General features: G+C 40.8%; 1 protein-coding gene across 1 annotated transcript in view; it reads left to right on the top strand.

The window, feature by feature from the left end:
• The window catches only part of spag16 (sperm associated antigen 16), a 583,704-nt gene that overhangs the window by 366,267 nt on the left and 194,867 nt on the right, over window positions 1–22,570 (top strand). The window contains exon 14 of the mRNA XM_062961030.1: window positions 17,340–17,405. Within this exon, the coding sequence (XP_062817100.1) occupies window positions 17,340–17,405 (66 nt within the window). The remainder of the gene's footprint in view (window positions 1–17,339; window positions 17,406–22,570) is intronic.

Genomic DNA, 22,570 nt, shown 5'->3' with positions numbered 1-22,570 from the left:
TCTAAGTACATATTCTTAATGAGGTTTCCTCATACAGTAGAGCCCCACTTAACCGAGTTAAATGGGTGGGCCCAATCTTGGATAACTGAATTTGACAGATAATAGGGGGAGGCCTATTATCCAAGCCGGGGGCTGGGCCAGGCCTCAGAGAAGGTGCCTTGAGGGAGGGAGGCAGGCTTTGGAGGAAGTTGTAATACAAGATTTATTCCCCCCAAACCTTCCTTGTTTACTTTTGAGGAGCTCAAAGGTTCCCACTAGCTGCTTTGAGGTGGCAGACGGCAGGGCAGGCTCCATGCAGAAGAGGGTGCGGAGCTGCAAGGAGGCGCGGGAGGAAGTCGCTGCCACCGCACTCATGGCTGCCTGCATTCCCCTCCTTCACATCTTCCAGCTGGAGGTAGAGGGAGAGAAAAGTCCTCCCTCTCCCTCTCCTTCTCTCCAGCTCCCTCCACACAGTGGCGATGGCGGCGGCGGCTTCCTCTCAGGCCTCCTTGCAGCACCGTGCCCTCTTCTGCATGGAGCCCGCCCTACCGTCTGCTACCTAAGAGCAGCTGGTGGGAGCCTTTCAGCTCCTCAAAGGTAAACAAGGAAGGCATGGGGGGGGGGAGTCTTGCATTGGAACTTCCTCTGGCGCCTCGGATAATACAGACGCTCGTATTAGTGGAGCTCGATTAAGCGGGGTTCTACTGTACTCATTATTGAGATTAGTTGTCCCTTCTTTAAAATCTTCCATGAAAAGATTTATTCGGCAAATTGAGGAAGTGGCCGTGGAGTGTGGAATCATTATTAATATATTGAATGGAATTTTGTGTGTGTTTTTTTTTTAATGTGGCTTTATTTACTTTATTTTTATCGCACCTTTCTTCCAATATAAGGACTCAAGGCATCTAAAAGTAAACATGACAGGACCTCATCAGACAGAGGTCCATAAGCCAGGGGATAGTGGGGGAATCCTTGGGGCAGTGGGGTAAATGTGTGGGACAGTGGAGGAAACCATTAGGCAGCGCCCTGCATCACCCCCTTAAAATCCCACAGTGTTTCCCATCTGTCCTCAGCTTTGTCCTACACTTCCCTGGCTTAGTCAATGCTGACCTTTGCACCAGTTACATTTTCCGGGCCATCTTCAAAGGCAGCCCCATGTAGAGTGCATTGCCTTCCTCTCCTTGTTCCTTAAATAACTGAGGAACATTTCATCTGCCTGCTATAGACAAGCAGGGATGGGGACTGCCTGGTCTCTCTAGAGCAGGAATCCCAGTCTGGACAACCCACCAAATGAGCTTGAGAAGTTGGTGAGACAGAAAAGCCTTCCAACAGGCTCATAAAAAGTGTTACAGTTCTTCAATATTATTATTATTATTATTATTATTATTATTATTATTATTATTATTATTACAGTTCTTCAAATAACCTGTTCCTGTTCCTGTTCCTAAGCCTTATAGGGCTTTATAGGTCAAAACTACCACACTAAATTATGCCTGAAATACGTTAGGAGCCCATGCAGCTGTTGTAACAGTGGAGCTGCATGTTCCTTGTAGACAGCCCCAGTTAATAACCTGGCTGGTGCATTTTGGACCAACTGAAGGTTTCAAAGGGAGCTTCACATAGAGCACATTATAGTAATTGAAGTGGAATGAAAACAAGGCATGCTGTGGTCATATCTGACTTCTCCAGGAATTGCCAGAGTTGATGCACTAGCTTTATTTGTTTAACAATGCTCCTTGTTACTGCTGATACCTGGGCCTTGAGGTTCAGAGTTGAATCCAGAAGTATCTCAAATCTGTGAACCTGTGTTTTCAGGGGGAGCATGACCCCATCTAGCACAGGCCGAATCCGTATTCCCACAACTGTCTTTTAAATGACCAGGAGCACCTCTGTCTCGTCTGAATTAAGCTCTCATTTCCTTTCCCTCATTCAACCCATCCAACCCATTACAGTTGCCAAGCAGCAGTTTAACATAGAATAACTTTTTTTGAGCTAGATGGAAAGGGGTAGTAGAGCTGGATATCATCTGCATACTGGTGACACCTGACCTCCAAACTCCAGATGACCTTTCTCAGTAGTTTCATATAGATGTTAAAAGCATGGGAGACAAGAGTGAATCCTGAGGGACTCCACAGGCCAATGGCCAAGGAGTTGAACAGAAATCCCTCAACATCATGTTCTGAGACCGTCCCTCCAGGAAGCAACAGGGCCACTGAAGAACAGTATCTCCCAGCTCCATCTCAGAAAGGTCACTCAGAAGAATACAATGGTCAATGTTATCAAAAGTAACTGAAAGGTACAGCAGAACAAGCAGGGACACACTCCCCCTGACTTTCAACCTCATCACATGAGCATGTGCCAGTTCACCTATACTTTTATGATGGAGCCTGCTGGCTCCCATCCCATGACATAGAGCAACTTCTGATGGGGTTCTGTCTTAAAGGTATAGGCAAACTGGCACATGCCACCTTGGCAGCAACACAGGAGGCTTCCCGTGTTGCATAGAAGTCAATGAAGGAAGCTGGAGGGCTGATGCTTCCCCTTGTGGGATGGGGACTTGGGTGAGTTGGACAATGCAGGACATGGGGCCCCCACCCCCCAATAGGCACCGCCTGATTCACTACAATGCGTGGCAATTTCAGTGGCCCATCTGATAAGGTCATAGGTTAGAAGCCAAATAGAAGCTTTCTAACACAAGTAAATCAAGTGATTTTTTTTTTACTGTATACTGCAGTATACAGATATATAAGCAATATAATGCAATATACAGATATATACAATTAGACATTTTTCTCTCTTGGTGCCTTAAAACACACACATATAAACAAACAGAAATTTAATCCACAAACAAATGTTAAACTCTATACATTTCTGGATAATAATTGAAACTGACAAGAAGTTTTATTTTCTCTGTTAATAGTGAACTGTGGGAGAAACTGGCAATTGCATTTATAATGCAGGCTCATTTCACATACTGTACCTTACTAAATTGTAAAGGATTTTATAATTCCTGCCCATTCCTCAAAAGAGTAGCATAAGCAGAGCTTGGGGGATTTCATACCACAAATGGAAGTCTACTCATGCTCATATCTTCCTGAAACACCTGCCAGATAAATAGTGAAGAGTTCTAGCAAGCATTCAGACAACATTCATAAGTTTTAAAAATCTTTTTTACTGACTATGTTTTTAATTGTTATTTTCAAGTTGTAGGATTTTTAAAAATATATTTTCAGATAGCACATTTTTATTTATTATCAGATTGTAATTTTTGATGTATTTTGTGAATTTGGCCAAATAATGTGGTATGCACTGTACTGGAATATTAGAAATTTTTAAATGTGTGTATACAAGTAAAGTATTGGTGTTAGAATTCATCTAGTGCAGCTACAAGGTATGTGCAATTTTTTTCATATCTCGTAAGTCAGAGCTATTTTGTTAGTTTCCTACTTACGATGATATATCCAACGCGCAGGTCAAACAAGAATAAAAACTTTAGTCTGGTAACCTGAATGTTAACTGTGGTGCAGTTAACATTCACAGAGCAACCAAGCACTACAAGGAGGCAAAGCCAAACTAGCTGCCATGCCTCTCAGAAAATCAAGGCTGAAGAAGTGGGGGAGAGAAAGCGGAGGTGGAGGTGTAGCCAGTGGCCTTTCCCAAGTGCGATGGTGCACGCTCTATTCGCGCTTGGGAAGGGATCGAGGCAGGAGCTCCAGGCAGGCAGACACTGAAGAATGGATAAAGGTTGCATGGGAGAAGGGTTGCACTGGAGAAGGGAGACCATTAGCTGCTGGTTGCTGGCTGCTGTTCTAGTTTAGCTGGGGAAAGAGGAGAGAAAAGTTACTTTTTTGCTCACTGTACCAACAGAGAGAGACAGAGAGAGTTAGTCACTTGAAGAAAGGGGGTAACCTTATTATCCTTTTTTGTTTTGATAGACACCTTTAGTGTTTTGAGTTTTTTTTATTACAGCTGCATTTTTGAGAATATGGTTACCTTATCATACCTGGGCTACATTGCTCTCTGTCAGAGAAGAACACAAACACTTGTTACACTCTGACAAAAGTTGCGTCAAGCTTTTCCAGAGATACTGGCCTTGTGATCCTGCAAAAGAGAATACAAACACTTGTTACACTCTGACAAAAGTTGTATCAAGCCTTTCAGGTTCTGAAACTTGATGTGCTTGCTCACTTACAGTGGTAAATGTGTCCTGTCCTCCAAGTATGGTTAGTGGCCGCCACCCCTCTCCAGTCAGCCATAACAGCTAAAAATGCTCTTTTTGCCAAAATTTTAAAATTCCCACATTTAAAAATGTGCTAATCTTTCTGAAGCTTGGGGAGAATGATGCCCTAGTTATGTTGTGTAATTTTAGGACACAGCTGTTGTAGTTTGCTTTTTTTTTTTTAAAGGGTTTTGGTAAAAACCTAAAAACTTCCCCAAAACTCAATAGATGAGTGAAACATTATAAAACTTGGAGGAGTTACAGGGTTAAACGTGTTCTACCATTGTAGTAAGTTTCACCCCAATAGCTCTAAAGCTGAGGAAAGAAGCAACCCCAGAAGCCCCCTCCCATGTGCAAAATTACTTTAATGAAATAGCGACAAAATTTCATCACTCTCATTATAGTAACAATTTTCTTTACTAATGATACTTTAGAAACACTTTAGAAATGAAATGTCGGTAATTTTGTAATGACTTTTGAAACATTTTTTTTATCCATCACACATGCCTTGAAGCTATCATTAGGATGACAGCCTGTAGTCAGCTTTCAAGCTGCGAATAAGATTCTAGCTAAACAACAACAACAACAGCAAAGTGTAGCCTGGTGCCTTTCTCTTTTATTAGTGATTCAGAGGGGCTGGCAGAAAGCTAGAAAGAATATGCTCACAGAATCACTGCTCACCTTTTCCTATATTTTTATCTTCATTGTTGTTAATCGCCATGAAGTATACTTTTACTTTTGGTGAAAATAGGGAGGGTCACCCTGGTATCCACAGCCCAGCTCAAGCTACCTCAGTGAGCCCATCTACCTCTAAAATGCTCTTCCTCTTTTCCTACTGCCTTTACTGTTAAGCATTGCTGTTTCAGTTTTGTTGTCTTGACTTTTAGGAAGAGATGAAGTTTAATTTCCCATTGGAACCATTTATATGTCTTTTTGGCAGTCCATGGTATCTGCAGAGTTCTCCTTCAGTACCACAACTTAATTGATTTTTTTTTCCTATCGGCTTTTTTCACTTTCCAGCTTAAATAACCATACGCAGAAATTGGAAATATGATGGTATGGACAAACCTGACTTTAATATTCAATTATATATCCTCACATCCATGCTGTATACACATAAGTAGAAGTGAGGAGCTAATTGGAATTTCTGTATAAGCCCTTTAGTTGTTGGGGTGTTGTGTGATTTCCGGGGTATAGGATCGTGTTCTAGCAACATTTTCTTCTGATGTTTCGCCTGTATCTGTGGCTGGTATCTTCAGAGGATCTTTAGATATTGTTGAATGACAGCAATGTATAATGGAAATTGGTGTTCATCAATATTTGGAGGGCTATAAATTCTCTATGTGCTTGATGTATAAACATGTCTCCTTCGTGGATAGAACTCCCTGTGGGATGTTGGTGAGCCTTACACAAACTCCTGCATCAGCACTGGGCTGGAGAGTTCTCCCCATTCTGTGTGTAGCTGCAGATAGGGCTATAATGGCAATGGCAGCAATGCCAGAAAAGTTAGATCACAACTCTCTATCAAAAATATAGTCCCCTCTCCCCATGCCTGTTCAAAAATCAGCTGGTCCTGAAGAAGTTCCTGCCCAATTCTTTTCCTGCCTGCTCCACTTTCTGTCCTTCATTTTGCTTCTCTTTGGAGAATATGCATACAATTCATCTTTGCCTTTGACCATTGCTTCCTTTTCACTTGCTACTTTGACCTGCTGTGCTTGTAAGACCAAGATAAATAAATGGTATTTTATGTTATCATAAAGGAGGCTGCTAGGGAGTTGGGGCGAGGGTGTTGCATCAGGTTGAATAAGTGAATGAAAAGTACTTTTGCTTTTTCCCAAGGCCTGTGCAAAGAAAGAAAAGAGAGCACATTTATACATTGGTTTCTTTATAACACACACATACACAAACATCTGGTTACAAACAACTCATAGTTAAGAATTGGGGTGAGACAACAGGAAGTGAGAGAAACCTACCACTAGGAAATTCCCTCCTGGAGGAGTTATCATGGTGAAAAAGTATCTCAGCTGAAGCTTTATCACCAATCCTTGTTTCCACAACAAGCCACATTTTTGAAGAAGATGGAATTATCACAGGGACAGAAAGTGAGGTGAAATCTTCTGAACAGGGGCACAGACAGCAAAACAATCACCACAGGGATATGTTAACCCTTCTCTATGCTATCCTAAGCTCTCTCTCTTTTCTCTCTCTCTCTCTCTCTCTCTCTCTCTCTCTCTCTCTCTCTCTCTCCCTCCCTCCCTCCCTCCCTCTCCCTCTCCCTCCCTCTCTCTCCACACATGCACACACACACTTAAAATGTACCTGTTCTGACTTACATATAAATTAAGCTTAAGAACAAACCTACAGAACCTACCTTGTTTGTAATTTAACGCCTCTGTTTAAGGAGCTCCATTGGCTGCCATTTACTTTCTGGGCCCAATTCAAGGTGCAGGTTATTACCTACAAAGCCCTAAACGGTTTGGGACCCACCTACCTTAGAGACCGCATCTCCCCCTATGAACCCGCACGTTCTCTTCGCTCGTCGGGGGAGGCCCTTCTCTCGCTCCCACCATCCTCGCAATCATGGTTGGTGGGGACGAGAGAGAGGGCCTTCTCCGTCATGGCCCCCCGGATTTGGAATTCGCTCCCCAGGGAGATCAGGCAGGCCCCTACCCTCCTCTCCTTCCGGAAGAGCTTAAAAACCTGGCTCTTTCAAAAGGACTTTGACATTTAATTTTTGTTGGACTGACCTGTCTGCCCACTCTATAATTGCCCCATCTCTGATGCCTCACCATTATTACACTGCACTTTATTGTCCATTTTAACTGTGAAATTACCTCTCTCCATTTTGCTATTTTCTGCACTTTGTCCGGGATCTATGAATTTAGTCCCCTGATTTTAATATTGCATGATTCATGTTCATTTTAATGATTGTTTTTACTGATGTTGATGTTTTTATTGGGCAAAATGTGTTATGGCTTTGTGATTGATATTTGATTGTTATATCGGGCAAGGCCCCATGTGAGCCGCCCCGAGTCCCTTCGGGGAGATGGGGCGGGGTATAAAAATAAAGTTATTATTATTATTATTATTATTATTATTATTATTATTATTATTATTAATTTAGGGACTGCCTCTGTGTGTGTGTGTGTGTGTGTGTGTGTTGCTGGGAAATAGGAATCCAAGAGAAGTTGCTTTTCTGTCATTCCCTTTTGGAAATTAGTTTTTTGGAGGCAGAGATGTGTTAGCAAAGGGCCACTGAATTTGATGGTGCTATACAATCAATAACAACAGATTACTTTGTTTAAGCAAAAACACATTTTATTGATTGATTGACTGAAAAATTATAGCCCATTAACCTTCCCGTTTAAAACAATTTACAGAACTATGTTTTTTAAATGACTGAACACATGTTTGACAAGTTGACAAGTTAAAGCAGTTTCAGACAAGTTAAAACCAGACACATATTCAATTTGGAATGTAATTAGTTAGGCTTTGTGCCACAGTGTCACCGGTATTGTGGGCCAGTTTTACCTCGAAGGGGAGTTGGGTTGCTGGACTGAAAACTACAGACCACTTTAGAACATTTAATGGTTTTGGTTTTGCCTTCAAAAGGATAATGTGTCTCCTCTGAATGAATGCCTGGAGGAGACAATGGACTGGATGAAGAAAAACACATTGAAATTGAATCCAGACAAAATAGAGATGCTTACTATTAGGGGTCCTAATCTGGAATAAGTATCTGCCAACCAGTTGGTGATTAGGTTATGCTCCCCCTGAAAGGCTGGTAACCTCAAGGTTGGATGTCTGCAATGTGTCATATACAGAGTACCTCTGTACAACGTTTGGAAACTCCAGATAGTTCATTATGCAAAATATACTTTCCTTACTTCTTAGCTCCTCCACCAATGTGAAGAGGTAAAAGGAGACTTCGCTGTAGCATCCAACATGAAGTCTCTGCTATGCCCTTTATAAACCCTATTAAAGTTAACTCTGAATGCTTTGCTTCCTTCTTTGGTGTTAGTTAAAATTTCCTCGTGAGTTAGAAGTTGATGAGTCCTGCAGGACCAAGTAAAGGAAACAATTCATCTGTCTAGTCAAATAGAATTTTTTAAAAGAGTTTAGAAACCACTGTACTTAAAATGCAACTGTTGATAGAAGAGAAAAAACATAATTCACTTTTATCTGGAGAACAAAGCTGATCTGAGATGCTTCTTCAACTTCCTAATTCATGAAACATTTATCTATGTGTCAGGTTATATTATAATACCACAGATGTGGCTTGTCAGCATTCCTCTTATAAACCCTTGTTTTTAAGGCTTTAAATGAGAACCTTAAAGGCTTGCTTAAATTACTTTCACATACATTCAGTATTTCAGGCTAGGAGCATGGCTTGTTTTTCCCCTTTCCCAATTAAAGAAAGATCAGTTGGTATATTTTTGGTTTGGTGGAGTATGAAAAGTAATAACTCTGTGCATGCTGTGTTCAAGTGAGAGTTCAAAGGCCAAACCAGTACACAGCTGAGAACCCATTATGAACGTACATTAATAATAACAGAGTTTGGAGAATAGTTTATGGATTATGCACACATTCTGTATACAGAGGAGAAGGAGATTATTTTCTGGTTAGTCCAGCTGTTCAGGGAACTCATGAATTGGTTCAGGGCACAAAATGGCAACTCAGAGCTCAGTCCAGTTTTGTCCAGATTAATGAGATCAGGTGCTCTCTGAAGCCCAAATCAAGATATGGAATTATGGATCACCAGACCTTCCCATTGACTTTCATTTGGAATCAAAATTGATAGAATGTTTTTGATCTTTTCCACATCTACTTAAAATGTAGAGATATGACTGATCTTAAAGAAGGAAATCATTTCAGAAATGCTGTTTCAGGGGTTCTGTTGCTATACATGTGTAAAGTTTGCTAATTACAAAAAGGAAAAGCAATGTTTAAAAGCTGCTGACACATCCTTGGTAATTGTTGCTCCCTTGTTACTGGCATTGCCCTTAGTCTTGTACAGTGAAGCACCAGCCAAGAAGGTAGCAGATAGAGCGGGTGGATAGAGAGGCAGATCATCAGTGTTCAGATGGTTCTTGCTTCTTGAGTCAGCTAAATTTGTTAAAGTCCATGACAATGAAATGATATCTTACTTCCAAAAAGGTTGCTTTTGCTTTATTCTGCCAGAAGTCCAATTGGTGGCATTAAATAAGGAAGTGTGGAAGGTATGAGGAGAAGATCATTTATCATCAGTCCAATAGGTGAGATCTTCATGCTAGCACCTCCACACTCAATTGAAGAATTTGATGATCTGGGCTGACTCTGAAAGCATCAATTTCATAGCCACACATTTCCACAACCCAATGTGTTCTGTAGTTGATTGCCTAACCGCCTGTCAACTGCTACCATAAGGACATTCTCTGCTCTTGCCATGTGTGTTTTAATTAATGCTTGGAGATGCCTCACGATCAATTAAGTTAAATAGCTATAGCTATAATGGCAATAATGGTTAAAACTGTAAATGATATGTAATGGTATAATCATCATAGAATCATAAATTTGAAAGACATCAAGCCCAACCCCATTCTACCATACAAGAATAAACAAAGCATCCCAGCGGATGATCACCCAGTCTCTCTTCAAAGGCCTTCAAATAAGGGTACTCGGCATACTTCACCATTGGGAAGTACTTCCTAATGTTAAGGTGTAATCTCTTTTCCAGAAACTTGAATCTGTTGATCCCCATCTAATGCCTTTCCAGACAGGCCTTTAATGTGAGGCCTGCCTCAGTTTTACTGGAGGCATCCAAACGACACCTCCAGTCAGGGCCGTAGCCAGAAAAAAAATTCGGGGGGGGGGGGTTGAAAATTTCAGGGGGGTTGAACACCTGGCACGCCCCACCCCCGCTACAAACCTGTCAATATCTGTTTGAGATAGTGCCTGGAGGGACTCTTGATGTTTTGCGTCTCATAGATTTAGCATGGGGATTGGGTTAACCAGTTAAAATTCATGAGTAAACCAGGTTTTTTTTTAATAACCTGAAAAATTTGGGGGGGGGGGGTTGAACCCCTAACCCCCCCCCCTCGCTACAGGCCTGCCTCCAGTAAAAGCTAATTAATGTTGAGTAAACCGGGTTAAACACCGCAACGAATCTGGACCTTACTGAAAGGCCTAGGTTTGTTGAGGTGCTGGGCCTGTGGGGACTTACTACCGGAACTGATTTCCCTCCTTCCCCCCTCCTGACATGTCCTTTTCTAGCACCAGGAGGATTGTAGGGAGAGGCCTGTGCTTCTGGCAAGCCTCTTCAGTAAGTTTGAGGGCCCAAACGGAGGGCTTCGGGGTGGCTTCATACCATCATGATTTCACTCAGGATGGTATGTAGCCACCCCCACCTCAGGAAAGCCTGGGGTTTGGGTTGGAGGTGAGAACTAAAATCCATACGGTAGTGGGTCATTTTAGCCCATTTCCACATTTTTTTTAACTATGTCTGGAAGCACCCTTAGTCTTTGGAGCAGCAGAAAATAAATATCAATAAAAGGATCCAAGTTAGAGTGAGTCTGAGTGACTTTATCTGCAAACTGCCATGCAAATTCTTCATAGCAGGCTGTTGAATGGTCAGCATTTTTTCCTTGAGGACTAGTTCTCTGGTTTGCTGGGTGTTTCGTTAAAGATGCTATGCTGGCAGCAGAAAATTACTTCTTTTATGCCCATATTGCCAGAGAGCACTTCTTCAAGTATGCCCTAACCAATGTTTGAACAGATTTGCTTCAAGTGCCCTATCAATGCTGTTCTAATATCTGTCTCACTCATTTAATTGCTACCAACTCCTTGGTAAACCAGGGGGCTTAAGAGGAAACACTCAGGAACCCTCATGACTACCAACCTGGCCTTTCCCCATTCTAGAGGTTAGAACCTCAACATAGCTTAAAGATAATTTTATACAAAACAGTTTGTATACATTGAACCATCAAAAAGCAAGAGGGTCACTATCTCTGCTCACCACATAACCCATGGACAATTTTGGATTTTGGAGTATTTCAAAATTTCAGATAAGGAGTGCTCATCTTGTAATAGTTTGTTGGCAACCATGTCAAATTAAATTATTTAATTAAGTCTTGTGATGTTCATTCAGGGGCAAAACTATTTGCAGGCATATTTTTTGTGGGTATAGAGCAGGCAAGGTCAATCTAAAGCCCAGGGGCCAGGTCTCAGCCCACCCCCCTCATTTTCCCTGTCCTCTTGGCATAAGGATGCCCTCCACATCCTTATGCAGAAAGGATGGGAGAGGAAGGCACGCAGCAGCTGAGAGCCCTCTGAAGCACTCTCAGCCACTGCGTGTCTCGCCCTCCTCCCAGCATAAGGATCGTGCAGGTGGCCAGAAGGATGACTCGTGGAAGGCATGCAGTGGTTGAGAGCCCTCCAGAGCACACTTGGACATCACCTGTCTCACCCTCCTCCCGACATAATGCTGAGAGAACAGCCCAAAGATCGAGGGAGGGGAATTGGGGAGGAGGATCGGGGCAATCACCGCATGTCTCGTTTTCCTCTCGGAATAATGATGGGGTGAGCATCCCTGTCCTTATGCCAGGAGGACAACTTGAGGGCCCTGTCACACCCCCTCCTAGTCCCTCCCTCTCCCAGGCCCTCTCCCTCCTGGACCCGTCCCACCCAGCATGTGCCCTGCTATCCTCCCTCCCGTCCCGTCCCTCCTGGCCAGCCCCACAATACAGTCCCAATGCAAAAAGTTTTGCACATGCCTGGTATAGAGGTATTAGCACTTCTGTATCTGTAGCATGATGGACATAAGATATTGCTTGTATGGGTTTAACCAATATTTCAGTAGTACATGTCATATACAATGATATATTTTTGCAACTGCAGTGAAACAAAAGGTTATTTCTGAACCTACTCTTGATACTTTGAAAATGCTGTGTAGACTAGAAAATGCAGGCTGACTACTTGTCAGTTCAGAATAGAGCTACTCTCAGAAGATTTGTTAACCATTAGATATCTGATAAATATTCTGTAACATGCTATGTATCTTCTCACAATATTTTCTCACCCAATTAAATATATCCACCAGTATCTACCCTGAGGTGCATATATAATCACAGTTATTTCCTATTAGCTCCAAGATAATCATTGTTTAATTGTTATCAGGATCTTCTTGTAATTTGATTATATTTAAAAGGTTCCATTATCAGAGTAGCAGTTCTTCATATAGGCAAGGGTATACAGTGATTAATTACAATCATTTATCTTAGTTATTGTTTTATGAATAGAAACAAGAAAATTTACTGTTACTACCAAAAAAAGCGAAAAGACTTAGCCTATTTTCTGAGTCACTTACTGCCACACCTCCCATCTATCAACTCATTTAGCATTTAATGTATTTAATCCTGTGTAGCTTTCGGTATTTAAAACCTCACTTTCTGTAGTCTTCTGAACATTATGAAGAAACTTATGCTTGGAAGACTTTCCATTTAAAAAACCATTAACTCAATTTTCAGATGGTTTATTTCCATGTTACACAGGAACTTTCCTTGTGAATATATAAATTTGATGCGAATTTGGCCACCAAAAGCTCCTGAATTCTTCTGCCTATCAGGAAAGGAACATCTATCATATTCTTAGCTCTTGTCCTTCAACTTCCTTTCTTAGGAGAAGTGCCAACTGCTCATCTTCTAAATTGCAATGCTTTTGACACGAAATAAATAAATAAATCTTCTAAATTGCTGTTCTTGTTTTTTTATAATTTTTTATTGAAATTTCTAAAAGTCTATAAAATGAAAGTGGGGGAACAAAATATAGTATATAAGATAGAAAAGTAGGAAAGGAGAGGTAAGGCAGAAAAGAAAAAAAGAAAGGAGATAACAAAATATATATGGTTTCAGGCCTGGTCACGGCACCGAGACAGCCTTGGTCGCCTTGGTGGATGACCTCCGTAGAGAGCTGGACAGGGGGAGTGTGACCCTGTTGGTTTTCTTGGACATCTCAGCGGCTTTCGATACCATCGATCATGGTATCCTTCTGGGACGACTCTCTGGGATGGGTCTCGGGGGCACGGTTTTGTCGTGGCTCCGATCCTTCCTGGAGGGTCGATCCCAGATGTTGAAGCTGGGAGACGCCTGCTCGGACCCCTGGCCTTTGAGCTGTGGGGTCCCGCAAGGCTCTATTCTGTCTCCCATGCTCTTTAACATCTCACCTCTATGCAGATGACGCACAACTCTACTACTCCTTTCCACCTAATTCCAAGGAGGCCTCTCGGGTGCTGGACGAGTGCCTGGCCGCTGTGTCTATCTGGATGAGGAGGAACAAGCTGAAGATCAATCCCGACAAGACAGAGGTCCTCCTGGTCGATCGTAATCCTGACCGGGGTATAGGGTGGCAACCTGTGCTGGACGGGGTTACACTCCCCCTGAAGCCACAGGTCCGCAGTCTGGGAGTCCTCTTGGATTCATCGCTTACGCTTGAGGCTCAGGCGTCGGCGGTGTCTGGGAGGGCCTTTGCACAATTGAGACTCGTGCGCCAACTGCGACCGTACCTCGCGAAGGCTGATCTGGCCGGGGTGGTCCATGCCTTGGTCACCTCCAGACTGGACTACTGTAATGCGCTCTACGTGGGGCTGCCCTTGAAAACGGCTCGGAAGTTCCAACTAGTCCAACGAGCGGCAGCCAGGATGTTAACTGGGGCCCCTTACAGAGAGAGGTCAACCCTCCTGTTCAAGGAGCTCCACTGGCTGCCATTTATTTCAAGGTGCAGGTGCTTACCTACAAAGCCCTGAACGGTTTGGGACCATCCTACCTCCGTGACCGCATCTCCGTCTACGAACCCACGCGTTCACTTCGGTCATCTGGAGAGGCCCTGCTCGTGATCCTGCCTGCGTCGCAAGCGCGGTTGGTGGGGACACGAGACAGGGCCTTCTCTGTGGTGGCCCCCCGACTCTGGAACACCCTCCCCAAGGATCTCAGACAGGCCCCTACATTGGCAGTCTTCAGAAAGAACTTGAAGACCTGGCTGTTCCAATGTGCCTTCCCAGATTAATAGGAAATCTCCAATACCAAGTCCTATAAGCACTTTATTAGAACTTAGATTGCATATCGCACCCTGCACTTGCCCTATAAGCCTTATATTTCACCTGTCACATCAGCACTTTTAATATTGTACCCATTACTCTGGCCCGGCCCAGTTTTATTGTGTTTTAGCGTATTGTTTACTGCTTGTTGTTTATACTGTTTTAATTGTTTTAATTTGCCTTTTGTTTTGTATTGTTATATTGTGTGTTGAGGCCTTGGCCTTTGTAAGCCGCATCGAGTCCTTCGGGAGATGCTAGCGGGGTACAATTAAAGTTTAATAATAATAATAATAATAATAATAATAATAATAATAATAATATGCAAATTGACTTCTGTTCTTCTTCCTTGTTTTAAGTTCTTAATATTTTTCTCAAATTTGTAAAGATTTTCTTCCCCCTTTGTTCGTCTTGTTCAAACGTCCTTATCTCTGTGTTGTCGAAGGCTTTCATGGCCAGGATCACAGGGTTGTTGTGTGTCTTTCGGGCTGTGTGGCCATGTTCCAGAAGCATTCTCTCCTGACGTTTCGCCCACATCTATGGCAGGCATCCTCAGAGGTTGTGAGGTATGGAGAAAACTAAGCAAAGAGGTAAATATATATCTGTGGAAAGTCTAGGGTGAGAGAGGTCAGTGTGAATGTGTGTAGTTAATCACTTTAATTAGCATTGAAAAGCTTATCTGCTGTCTTCTTCCTGCCTCTGGGGCATCCTTTGTTTAGAGTCGTTAACTGCCCTAGGTTGATTCATGTCTGGAAATCCTCTGTTTTAGAGTATTGCTTTTTATTTACTGTTCTGATTCTTGAGTTTTTTAATACTGGTAGCCAGATTTTGTTCATTTTCATGGTTTCTTCCTTTCTGAACAAAATCTGGCTACCAGTATTAAAAAACTCAAGAATCAGAACAGTAAATAAAAAGCAATACTCTAAAAACAGAGGATTTCCAGACATGAATCAACCTAGGGCAGTTAACGACTCTAAACAAAGGATGCCCCAGAGGCAGGAAGAAGACAGCAGATAAGCTTTTCAATGCTAATTAAAGTGATTAACTACACACATTCACACTGACCTCTCTCACCCTAGACTTTCCACAGATATATATTTACCTCTTTGCTTAGAAATAAATGGCACTTAAGACAATTGAATGATAAGTTTAGCTTACTTTAGAGCCCTGTTGTTCATTAGAAAATATCCCAGTTGATGAGAATTTTTTTAATATGCAAATCCCCAACTAAAACAAAACAAGCATGTATATTTTCTGAAATAATATTCAGAGCACTGACTGGTATTGGCCTAAGTAGCTTTTAAATTCAGTTAGTTAGAAACTTCCCCAAAATGATACAATCCATAGAATAGGAAAGTGCTTCCACCAGTCTTGCTGCATCATTCATGGCAGTACTTTTCCCCCAGTTTTCTAGTAGTAATTATTAGAGGAACTACGGGTTTGCTAGTATGCAAAACTGAATACCTCCAATTATTGGAAGATAATGGACCATATAACATAAACCTATGGATTCACCATGCATCGTGCCAAATCCGTGGGGGCATGGCAGGAACCCATCATTCCACGCCCCACATTGCCTGACTTACCCTTGGCCCTATCCCTTGGAGGGAAGTATCTGCCCTCTGGCTTCCCCCAATTGTTGCAAATGTAATATGGGAAGCCTCCTGCGTTGCTGCAGCAGAGGTATACACCATTTCCTCTCCCCTTTTGCCATGGAACCCCACTAGAAGTAGATGTACATTGTGGGATGGGTTCAGTGGCAAAAGGGGAAAGGAACCAGCAGACGATGGGCAAATCAGCCCATATGATGAGGTCGCCTAATAAGTTTAGTATTAATGTGTGCTTGTAATTTCAATCTGTTCTTAATATACTTTCCAACTCTACCAGTTCTTTTGTGCCCCCCCCCCCCAATGTGATTCTGATCATGCATGGGATTAAATATATGTGTAGGGCTATCTAAGCATCTGAATAAGCAGAACTGAAGCTCTCAGTGTCTTCAAATTCACATGCCCCTTGTGCAAAGTTATCTTTATCTGTTTCATAATTAATCAAACAACTGTGTGTGTTAGAAATCATGATGTGAAGTGAGAGTTAACAGTAAGATAAATGAGCTGCTATACTACTAGTATCTTTGCTATCATTTCACTTCAATTAAATAGATTAACTTTACTCCATAAATTCTATGATTACTTCCATTTAGTTGTGAATTAAAGATTCACATCATAAAATGATGGTTATTTTCTCCTTAAATATATGTGCTTCAACTTAGCTTTACTTAAGGACTTCCATAGTCCATCATTACTCTGACCTAGGTCTATGTTTAAAGTCAATATATGCAGTTAGCTATAAGGATCCTTTAGAAAATGGTGTATAAGGTTGGATCCATAGTTAAAGTTTGTTCACATTAAACTCTATGGACTTAAGGCATTAATCACATGATAATGGGGTTTAAGTGCAATAAGTAACCCAGACTAAATCCAATCCATACTTATTACCTAGCATCCATGTTGCCCATGCTTTAAGCAATCCATCAATCTCTCTAAGGGTATAGTATTTACGTCGGCTATCCCAGCAGTCAGAGATTATTGTCTTCTTCCCTCTCTAAGGGAAAAATAGTAGGAAATCTTAGAAAAGGCTTTCTACAACAGCCAATACAGAAAATGCCATTAAGTTCTTCTCTTTCTATGCCACCGACCCAAGTGTATTATTTGCATCATTAGGAAGAGGCATTACACATGGCTTTGTGCTCAGGGGAGCTTGTGCTTGCTGTCATTGGTGTAAATACATTAAAAAAAAACAGTCCAGGTATCTTTAGGATGTGTGTGTCCAGTAGTTTTTTCTTCTAGAGCAGAGTAGACAAATTGCAGGCCTTCAGATTACTGGATACTATAGCCTGACAAGGAAAGAATACCAGAAGATGTGGTCCAGCAACATCTGAAGGGTGTCTCAGTTTGCCCTCACCTGTTCTAGATGGAACAAAAAAGTCTCCAGGTCTCTAAAGGTGTTTTGAAGCTTATGCAGGTTTCTGACTTATTGTTCCAATCACTGTGTGTTTCTTTGTTCTTCTTTTTACAGGGGCTGTGTGCTCAAACCTTCTGTGGCCACATGCATTCCTGTAATCATGCAACATTCAACATGAGGGTAAGATGTAGTATATAAAAAGTAAAAGGATTGTCATTTTATTCTTCACTATCAATATTGTTGCAAAGCTGATCAAAAAGTCTGTTTTAGTTTTTCTAGTATCTTCTTAGCAAGGTCTTTAACCTGTCCAATAAGTCCAATAAGCTTCCCAGGCATTGTTCCATTGTTTTATCTGTGCTAATTGCAATGCACTTCAACCAATTAATGTCATGAGATGTTGTTTAAGTTATTAAATACCAGCTGTGCCCAGCCATGCGTTGCTGTGGCTAGGACTTAATTTTTCTTTTCTTTTTGTTGTATGAACATAGAGGCGTGGATAAGAGGTTGTGCTGTCAATTTTCAAGGTTGTGGGGCGTTTAGTTTAGTTTTTTTTTGTCCGGTGCCGTGATTCCATTACCCTTTGATATATATAGATATCCTCAGTTGTAGCCCTTGGTGGTGCAATGGGTTAAACCCTTGTGCTGGCTGAACTGCTGATCAAAAGGTCAGCAGTTCGAATCTGGGGAGCAGGGTGAGCTCCCGTCTATCAGCTCTAGCTCTCCATGTGGGGACATGAGAGCAGCCTCCGGCAGGATGGTAAAACATCAAATATCCAGACGTCCCCTGGGTAACGTCCTTGCAGACGGCCAATTCTTTCACACCAGAAGTTTCTCAAGTTGCTCCTGACACGAAAAAACATGTATACCAATGTGGAGATGAAGAGTAAGTCTTTCTTTCATGTTTATGTCTAATACAGCACAATAAGGTCACTTTATTTGTTATGTCTGTGTTTTTATCCAGTTGCAGAGCAAGACTGGGGGATGTGAATTATTTTTAAAAACTGTTCTTTAATTTGCTTCTCAATGGTGTCATTTGACAAAGACATTAAGGAAAAGTCATTGGCAGATTTCTCATTGATCAATGTAGAAGTTATGATTTTTGTAGCAGATAATAGAAGCTCTTCAACTATTGTGAGTGGTTTACCATTTTATGCTCATATATGAGAAACTTTTTAAAAGAATGTTTATCCCAGAAAGAGAGGAAATAAAACATACGTATGAGCTTTTAAAATGTACAAAACTACAAAAACTTTAATTCAGTGGTTCTCAACCTGGGGTCCCCAGATGCTTTTAGCCTACAACTCCCAGAAATCCCAACCAGTTTACCAGCTGTTAGGATTTCTGGGAGTTGAAGGCCAAATACATCTGGGGACCCCAGGTTGAGAACCACGGCTCTATCACCATATCATCATTAAAAACAACCATAATAAAATAGGATATTCTTGTTTCATACCTTTCTGGGTTTTGCATGGTTGCAAATTCTCCATTAATCGAAATCTGTGCATTTGGGTTATCATAAATCTGTTTGATCTGTTTTTGAAAATGTCTATCACCAACAATAGATTCCTCATGTTTGCGAACAGAACAAATTGTATATGGAAATTTGTCTATCTGTGCATCTTTCTTTCCTTCCTTTTAAACTGTAAAAGCTCATAACATTTCTTCAAATTTTACTAATCTACTGTGTCACCCTCCTACCGGTCTGTGTACTGCTGGTTAAGAACAGCTGACATACTAGATTATGTAATAAAAAGCATTAGAAATCAGATGAGAATATAATCAATGAGAGAGAAATTATTGCATCATCAGCCTCCAGACACTTCCATACTTAGGGGAGCACTGGATCCTTGAGCATCCTGGTCTTCTACCAGGAAGACATGTAATTCCTCTACCCTCATTCCATTTCAAGTCTCACTTTTATTCTTCTTTTCAATTTTTTAAAAATTCATTTCCCCAAATATAGCTGTTCTGCTGCATAAAATCCCATATCTGACCTGAGTTTCAGAACGTTCCTCCCTTTCTTCCTGTCTACTCAAAGACAGAGTCATGCAACAAGTTTGGATTTTCTCCATTTCTAATATTTGTGCTCCTAAGACACAATGCTTTCCTGCTTTATTGAATGTAGTAGAGAAAGAAACACTCGCCCAGTGAATTTTAATGGTTTCTAATGACCTAATTCACTAAAACATATATTTAATGTTATCATTAGCTGGTAACCTAGAATGTTAGGTGACATCATTGGTTGAATGTAAGTAATAAATAACTTAATGAGTTCCTCTTTTATACTGTGGCAGACATGCTGGTAAAATGAAAGCTTGACAATGTTACTTGGTAGCTGGTTGATGGGCCTAAAGAATACTGGGCAATGATGATCATCTTGGTGAGAAGCAGGTAGTGTGTTCCAATGCACTGTCCTGGGTTTGGGGTTGTTCAATATATTTGTGAAATACTTTGATGAAGAAATAAAGGACATGCTTATGAAATCTAGAAATAACACAGTCATCAGAGAAGTTGCTAATATCCCAGAAGACAAAATTAGGATTCAGACTGGAATATAGGGATAAATGTAAAGTACCAAATTTAGTTTGTAAAATGAGACACAAAATGGGCAACATCAGGCTCCACAGCTCTATCTCTGAAATGGATCTAGGGTTTTTAGTTCACCACATGCTATAGATAAGTCAATAGTGTTATGTGGTGACAAAAGAATATCAATTCAGTTTTTTTTAATTTTTAGTATCTAATTTATGGGAAGTAATCTTTCCACTCTATTCTGCTTTGATCAGACCATCTGAAGTACTGGTTTAGTTCTGATTTTTATGAGACAAAGGGTTCCTTTTTTCCACACCAAGATCCAAGCCAGGAGCACTATCCATTGATAAGATTTGTGGGACACATTTTTATAAACTTATTGTGGAAATATTCTAAAAGATCCAACTCCTGAGGTCAAACTGAGAAATAGCTGTTGCCTGTGCTTCCTAATATTTTGATTTTGTTCTGTATTTTATCCCAATGACACTTGAATTACATTCAGTTGGGTAAATATTTTATTTCAGTCTCTTGTGACATTACAACAGTACCAAATGTGTCACCGATTTTAGACACATCTCATTGGTTATTGATTTGGCATAAACAATTTTATAAAAGACACTTGGCCTTGATACCTAATAGTGATGAATGTAGGTCTCAAAACACTGGTTATATTATTTATCGTGTATATAATTATATAAATATCTGCAGTGGTGGCTTCCATATCAAGAGGCTGTGAATCTTCTCTGGGCTTTAGTATAAACTTTAAAGTACTTATCCAAGGATTTTCAGCCCAGAATGGATTTACTACACCACTAAAAAAAAGGAAGCTAAGAGCTATCAATGAAAGTGAAAAAGCCAAAGAAAGACTGGGCCGGGCAACAAAAGGTGTAAAGAATTTGGAAATGAAACCTCATAAATAATGGTTAAGAAAGTTTGTCATGCTTAGCTTAAAGAAAAGAAGACAGAAATCGGAATGGCTGTCAGATAGAAAATGAAGTGAAACTTTCCTGCTTCTCCAAAGGAAGGCATCCAAAATCAATTAGCTCAAGCTATAAGAAAGGAGATATATAAATATAAAACCCCCCAAAAAAACTTTTCTACAATAACAGCTATGTGACAATTGAATAGATTGCCTTGGAAAATGGTTTAATCACTTTAAATAGATTTTGTGTGACCACCTCCTAGCTCTTTTCATATAACAGATATCGAGGAAGACATTCCTGGAATTGATCCTATTAGGACATAGTCAAATAAGGGACCAACATAGCATTCCAAAGTAATCATAGGATCAAATGATTAAATGAACCAAGATTTTGTTTATTTATTTTTCAGATTGGCATATTATTTAATAAAGCATATCACATCTGCTATTAAACATTGAATTGGAAGCACTGGTTGACATACATAATAATGTAATTTATAAAATGGAAAATGGCAGTAGATGGTTGATTAAATAGAGGGGTGCAATTTTAGAAGCTGTAATAACAGTTATATAAATGAATCATAGATACTGGTATGTGGAAGGTGGGCAGCAGATCAGTACAGAGTCACATATTTGACTCTCAAATTATTCAGATTATTTTAGGCTAAAAAATATGATGTACCATATACTTTCTCAGGCATGAAAAAATATGTGGGACTTACTTCCATGGAAATATTCTAAGGTCAGGGGTACAAGACTGTTTTCCAGATTGATGTGCTGATTCTGCATTCAGAGAAGAAGGTTGAGTGGGCAGATAATCTGCCCTATTTCTGTTCATCTTCTTTTTGTATATTTATTGTACTAGTAACTAATGAAGGTGAAATTTAATTTCAAATGTGTCAGAATCTGTGTAGTCATTTTTAATTATGAAAATATGATAAGGAGGTAGCTAACTCCATTTTTGTAGTTAAATTAGACAATTGCTATATTTTATTCATACAGTTTCAGGAGACCTGGAGTTGGGCAGCTTGAAATATTCTAGTTGGCTATTGCATGCTCAGTCTGATCCTTTAGATTACTGTTTGGAGAGAGGATGGGATCTAAAGCTTTTAGATTTCTCTCACTGTTTTGTGAAAGGGGAAGAAGTTGAAAAGTAAGACATAAGAAAAAAATACAGCCTTGCTTTTTCCCCCAGAGAGACTGGCGCAGTGCAGGCACATGCTCTTCAAAAGGTTCTGAGTGAATAGCTCTGGAGCTGACCAGAATATCAGATTGCAAAGGTCTTTTTTAACATGGTGCTCAGACCCATTTTAGTATGCAGGAGTGTCTGGGTAAAAAAGCAATGTTGTGCCTTCTCCAGAGTTCCAAAGACATTCTCAAAGAGCAAAGAGAACATGCCATCCCTCCTGATATTGAAGGCCAAAGAGGAAAATGCAAAACTTTCTATCATTCTGCTAAAAGTGCCTGTAACCTGTTTTGTTTCAATTGCCATATTTACTCTTGTCTAATGCTCACCTTTTTCAACTAAATTACATTGCTACAATTGAGGTGTGCATTAGTTTTGATAGTGTGTTAGAATTGCACACCTGAAACGATCTGCACTGTTGACAAGAAAACTCACCTAGAGACAGAGAAGGAAGGGCAATGGTGGTCATAAAAAGGTTGTTGGGAAGCTAATGGTGACCTGAAAACAGGCTGGTTGAAAGGCTAGACAGAGGGGTGCAGCTAACTATCACCTCTTCGTGGTCACTACTGGATTTCTACCAGATCTGATGGAGGGGTGCAGCTTCCCACCAACCTTTTCACAGCCATGCCCACTTTTGCAGTATTGCATGCCAAAAATGGCCAGGTAAAGCTTTTGCTATATCCTCCTTGACAAAACCCCAAAACCC

Source organism: Anolis carolinensis, chromosome 1 (genome assembly GCF_035594765.1).
Source record: "Anolis carolinensis isolate JA03-04 chromosome 1, rAnoCar3.1.pri, whole genome shotgun sequence".
Lineage (NCBI taxonomy): Eukaryota > Metazoa > Chordata > Lepidosauria > Squamata > Dactyloidae > Anolis > Anolis carolinensis.
The sequence above is the reverse complement of the archived record's forward strand: the minus strand, read 5'-3'. Positions and strand labels throughout refer to the sequence as shown.